This window comes from Prosopis cineraria, unplaced genomic scaffold (genome assembly GCF_029017545.1).
Source record: "Prosopis cineraria cultivar Desert tree isolate PC_DT_omini unplaced genomic scaffold, ASM2901754v1 PC12, whole genome shotgun sequence".
NCBI lineage: Eukaryota > Viridiplantae > Streptophyta > Magnoliopsida > Fabales > Fabaceae > Prosopis > Prosopis cineraria.
This window is the reverse complement of record NW_026555343.1, coordinates 8,544,667-8,551,236: the sequence shown is the minus strand read 5'-3', so window position 1 is coordinate 8,551,236 and position 6,570 is coordinate 8,544,667. Positions and strand designations below refer to the sequence as shown.

The 6,570-nt window shown below is 31.2% G+C and overlaps 1 protein-coding gene across 1 annotated transcript; it reads left to right on the top strand.

Annotated features, from left to right (window-relative positions):
* The first annotated feature begins 640 nt into the window (after positions 1-640).
* LOC129287427 (kunitz-type trypsin inhibitor KTI1-like) lies at positions 641-1,626 on the top strand. Its single transcript, XM_054923578.1, has one exon. It carries the CDS (start codon positions 733-735, stop codon positions 1,330-1,332), a length of 600 nt encoding a protein of 199 aa, XP_054779553.1. The 5' UTR covers positions 641-732; the 3' UTR covers positions 1,333-1,626.
* The last annotated feature ends 4,944 nt before the right edge of the window (positions 1,627-6,570 follow it).

The following is a 6,570-nucleotide window of genomic DNA, read 5'->3' as shown; positions in this document are numbered from 1 at the left end:
TTATTATTTAAACAACATGAACAAAGAATTTTACATGTATGGATTTAAAATGTGAGATTTGAAATCCAGATCTATCAATCCAAACATTACCTAAAATTGAATATAATAAATATGTTAAAATATTTATATTATGTTAATTATATATATAATTTTTCTTCAATTATTATATATACTTGGTATTATCAACCTCCTTAATTACAAATTTTGGCTCTGCCCATGAATTAACGTGTAGCAGTGGTGAAAAGCTACTCTTCTAAGTCCCAACAACTACTAATACATATTTTTTCTAGTTTCTATATAGGGCAACTTCTAATTTTTTTTAATTCTTAATATAAGGCATTTGATGGGGTATTAATTATATTTTTTAATATTACTTCTATTTAAACCCATTAACTAAGAAGGATAATGTAATGTAAATTTTGAAAAAAATTTCATTTAAATAGCAGTAAAATGGAAAGTTTATTTTATTTTTAAAACAAAATTAATAACTTAACTATCTCTCTTTAATTCTGATAAGGTAATTAGAAATTCTTTATAATAGAAACCAGTGGGGGCAACAAAGACCTATTGTTAATTGTGGAGCTTTAAAAGAAGACCCTAGTTTCTCTTCACTATCTCCACTTCTCATGGATGTGGGGTATAATTTCTATAAATAGAAACCCTAATCCTCTCGTTTCCACACCACCACATCTCAGAAATCAAAAACCCTTTAATTTCCCTCTCAGAGCAACAATGAAGACCACCATGTTTTCCCTCTTCGTTCTCTTTGCATTCACCTCTTCAGCCCCAGCCCAGATTGTCCAAGACTCAGACGGAGACGACGTACGCAATGGTGGTCAATACTACCTCCTACCAAATTCTTATGGATATGGTGGAGGCATCAATACCTTCCCAAGTTACAGCCAAATTTGCGATTACACCCTTGGGCAATCCTCGTCGAGTTCCGACGAAGGATATGCAGTGACAGTTGCAACTCCATATAACATTGGAGTTATCCCATCTTCTTTAAATGTGAGCTTCTATTTCGATGGTACAATACCAGGTTGTTCTACGTCACCAACAAACTGGAAAATCTACTCTTCAGGAAATGGTACGGATGATACATATACGGTGACTACCTCTGAGAACTCCAACACCGTGAGTGGTTCGTTTAAGATTGTGAATTCTGGCATCAGTACTCTGATGTATAAGCTTCATTTCTGTGCGGATAAAGCTAATTCTTGTCTGCATGTTGGGATTTCCGAGGACGATACTGGGAACAGGCTTTGGACTCTCACTCATGGTAAACCTTTTCTTTTTGTGTTCAGGAAGGTTGGAGCTGCGGCTGCATGAAGAGAACCTATATATTAATTATCTAAGTCGTGTAATGGACTGCGTGTAAGAAAGCTTGTGTGTCTAGTGCAGGAAGCTTAGATAATTCCATGCACTTAAAGACTAAACAAACTTATGCTTTCTCTCTTTCTATCTATCTATCAGGCACATGCAATAATTTTAAGGATATGAATTCGACGAGTATCCCAAATCCTCTCATTCGTTGACTGTCCGCACTGTAACCGTATGATCTCATCAGTACCTGAAAATTTGTACTTCATCATAAATAAATCAAATTGAGTTAAAGGGAAGTTATATGAGGGTGCATTTCAACTGTTTCTCCGCAGTCATGTAGACAAGATTAAGGTATACGACAAAAAAAGTAGAAATATGATTTAGTGTTCTCTTTATATCTCGTGCCTACATCACCAACAGCCGTTCGATTAAATCAACGATTTCTATGATACCATGGGGGATACTTAACGGATGAGAGGATTAAGGACACTCATTAAGTCCGAATCCCAATTATAAAGAATAATTTGACTAAAAATACTCTACTTTCATTACTCGTATGTAGTGTAAAATTGTGAAGTTAAAAAAAATGAAAATTATCAAATTAAAATCAGAAGTGATAGTTTATGACATGTTTCATTAGTGAATGGTTTGAATACTAGACATTTCCCGTAAGAGGTTAATTATAGTTCGTCATTGCACACACACACACACACACACACACACACACACACAGAGTTTAACCTCTTGGGGGGCAAAAAAGAAAAATTGTTTGCGTGATCTAATAACAAGTTGAGTAATATATGCTGCCAAAAACTTAGCGCAATCTGTAACATTTGTTTTCCTTGGCCTCAATGTGTCATCATTCATATGCATGAATTTATACAAATTATTTTTTTGCACCTTTTTATCATATATGCGTCTTGAGTACTTATTAAGACAAAACCTAATTCCCTAAAACTTTGATCCCACCGTACGTTGGCGAAGTTAAATTGTTCTTAGTTTCATTCTCAGTTTCACAACATCCACACCCGTTATAATAGCCATCTTATATTAAATATACGCATATAATGATTTCTTATTCATTTATGAATTTAGAAGACGTAAATTCTATATCGTTATGCACATACATACATATATATATATATATATATATCCATCTGATGCTTAATCGATCAATCTTTTACTATTGCTTACATACTAAAACCGTATGAAGTTATTATATGGATGCATCTTTTCATTTGTCGAGAAGAAAAATCCTTAAATTGTATATGCATTGAATCCATTTCGTATTATGAATTAGTTTCCTTCCAAGAATTAACATCTCTTGAGTCTTGATTAGTTAGCATGATTTGCTTGTGACATTTCATATTATTTAAAACTTCTTTCAGGTAATTAGATAGTTTTCAATAGTATTAACATCAACATCATATCAATGGCAAGATATATTTACAAGTCCTCCCTCTAGCGTTTTAAAAAACGGATTGAACCAAATGGTTTTGACTGGCTGGACATTCGGCCTGATGGCATAACAGCTCTTCTGTTCTGCGCCCCCCCCCCCCGCCCCCCACACACACACACAAAAAAAAAAAAAAAAAACCATTCAGAGAGGTGGAAAACTGAGAACCATTGTTAGACCAAGTTGAGCTAGTGGACTGGACTAGTCTAATGTTTTTTTTTTTTTAAATAATGAATCCAAATCGCAAAATTAAACGACAACGTTGGGCGAGTTGAACCTGAATCTAAAATTATAAATCTTCAATCAATATATATTTTTAATAATTCACATGGTATGGTAGGTGTTAATTCTTTTCTGCACAATTTTGACAATGTCATATTTGTATTGTTATATATGCATATAATATTCTTTTTATTTATTAATGTCACCAAAAGGCTGGTTTAACTAGTTAGACCACAAAAAGTGTGAACCGCTGGCCTTTTTGATTTATGATCTGGTCTAGCTTTTAAAACATAGTCTCTTTTCCAGAGTGTAGGTGCTAGGTGGATAGCTAGACAAGCCCAATTTGTTGCAAGAGTTGGGGGTATAGTCGACTTGTCGTGGAAAATGCAGAGGACAGAAGCACATGGCTTTGCCTCTCCCAAGTTTTGATTTATCTCTTTCATTCATTTTCCGTAGACGTTTTCGTTTTTTACATTAAAATCCAAATGCGATTGAAAGGTCATTATTTAAAAATGATTAGACAAATGATAGAGATGCTGCTGCTGATATTATCCTCTTTTGGATTTTTGAATATTTGGTCTTCCCACGTGCAACTACACCTCTACTCCAACCAAACGTTTCTTGAGATGTGCACAAACATGCATGCACAGTATAACATCCCAAATTCTTGGATATAACTCAAGAATATGCCTAAATTTAGTAAGCTATCAAGCCCAAATAATCAAGATTCGGAGTCCTAGAGACACCCTGGAATGCCAAGGTGGTTCTTATGACTGAATGTAATTTTAAAGCTTTTCTAGGACAAAAGTGTAATATTTTCAAAGCCTACTTAAAGGAAGTGTCTAAGTTAAAGTTCAAAAGAGCTCATGATAGGCTAAAAAGAGCAAACAAAGCGATAACATAAGTATCTAAGATCACTCTTGGAAAATAATCCGTAAAATTAATAAACTAGATTAAATAGAAAACAAGTTAGTCAACAACTTTATTCTTACGCCTAAAGTCAACTCGAGAAGGATCGTAGTAGATCCTAAAAAGGCTCAATGAGATTATAGTTAGATCTTATGGTTGCACACTTGGTAGAAAGTTATTAAGCCACTATATGATAGTTCTGTAAGAAAATGATTGCCTAGTATGAGTTTAGAATACATAGACCTCTTAAGTTTGGCTAACTATTATATGAAAGGTATTATTGACTTTTTCTTAGACAGCTTAACTGTAATTAGGCAAAGAAAGGAAATGGAAGAAAAATGAGTAAGAGTAATTGGTTATCTAGGACCAAATGTAAAGTATTAATACTTAAGGGTAATTATGTATGAAAAAAGATATTGAGATTATGAAAAAGTACCTAGAGTTAGAAATGTGCAAGAGGGCACTATTCCAGAAATGCAAAGCTTAATCTAGGTTAAAATGTAATTTATGAAACTTTTGGGTTTTTAAGTGTAATTATAAAAATTTTTCCCCAAACTTAATGAAAATTACATGAAATTGAGGACAATTTGCAAGTCCCCCCCCCCAATTTTTCAACTTCAAATTGATGAATTTGCTTGTTTTTCAAATTTTAAAAGGAAATACAAATGTTAATGTTTAAAGTTGAAATGTAACAAAGTTATTATTTTATTAGCTCTAGAAATTTATAAGTTTAGATCCTAATTTTGCAACATCAAATAGATGAATTTGATACTTGTTTTTTTCAAATCTTAAGAGAAAAGACAATTGTTAATGTTCAAAGTTGAAAAGTGATTGTCATATTTTAACAACTTTTGAGATTTGCAAGTTTGACTTTCAATTTTGTAACTTTAAATTGATAAATTTATAACATATTTTTCAATTTCAATGATATATTTAACTCAAGGGTTTTTTTAGTTAATTCATTTTTAAGTTAGATTTCTCAGGGAAAAAAACACATGGGACTTTATTGTTATTTTGAAATTGGTTGGGATTATTAATGATGTTTTGGACTTAATAACTTGAATTAATTGCTTATCAACAACTATAAAATATTCCAATACTTAATTCATTCATGGACGTCGTGCATTAATGAGATGCTCCTTCCAGCTGTCCTTCTAATCAACAAAGGTGGGATGTACTAAAATTGTGCTTTTATTAATTAGAGGTTGTGACATCCGAGAGATTGTGATCGGTTTAATTATTTATTTTATTCACGTGATATTAAACTATGTGCATATCTGAATAAATTGCCTCCCTCTGGTACTTTTTATAAAATGATTTATGAAAATAAAAATTGTTTCAATTATAAAGTGCTCCCTCCATCTTAAATTATAAGATAATTTTAAATAAAATCTCACATATATCAATAAAGCTCATTAAATATATTTTACAATCTTACCTTTTCAAAACAAAAATATAAACTTTAAAAAATGCTATTCATTTAATACTCCATTAATGAAAAATATTGAAGAGAGAGAATATATGAGAAGAGTAAGTATTAAAAAAACTATCATTAAAAAACCTTATTTAATGGGATGAGTTCTACCTACAAATATATGAACAATGTTTCTATTTTAACCTTTAGTTTTAATAGCATTCTTGAAACTTGGAAAAGCAAGATAGTCTTAAGAAAACAAGAAAACCTCCCTATCATGTTTTTGGCTTCATTTTTTATAATAATATTTATATCTCTTTAATTAATAAGGAAATAATTGAAAATTTGAAATAATTTTTTTAAAAAATAAAGAAAACATACTCCATCCATTAAAAAATGTAAGGCCTTTTTAATTAGTTTATTATTTTCAAACTAAAGCCATCATTACATATTTAATAGGATGTTTAACTTAAAAATAAATATTAAATAATTTATTTATTAAGGTCATTTATAAAAAATATAAATTATTTCTTGAAATATTAAAAATATCTTATATATTTTAACATTTAATATTTCAAAAAAAATATCTTACATTTTTTAATGGGCGAATAATAACTTTTCTTAATCTGCATAAAAATATCTCAAATGTCTTATAAACAATAAGGTTGGTCTCGGTGATATGAAGGTTTTATTGGTAAATAGGAACTAAACCTACAAAAGAAATTTTGAGCTGTAAAGTGTCCCTGATATAGCCCAAGAAATTTATAAATCCAATACATTTTGTAATTTTCTTAAAAGTGCTTTAAAAATACATGTAAGAATTTTCATTCCATGGTCTCTGTTCGTCATTTTCTAAGTTTTAAAAATCACTTTTAGGCACGTCCTTAATTGAATATTGTGCATTCTTAAGATAGTGCCACCTGTTGTCTTTTTCATTATTAATTAGTGAAGGTGGATCTTTTGAAGTCGTGTACTATTGATACGTTGTCCTCCGCCAACCGAGATCCCCGCGAATTGAGATCGGTTCAATTGTTTATTTATTCAAAAGAAAAATTAGAATGAGGAACTCTCAGAAGTTCACGTGGTTGTGCCTCTTCAATTTTATTGTCTACTGACAAATGGATGAATATGCAATATATATATATATATATCCACACACACACTCCCCTGCTGCTCTATAAATAGAACCCTTCATCATCTCGATACCACTCACCAACACATCCCAAAGTTCAAAGCAATAATA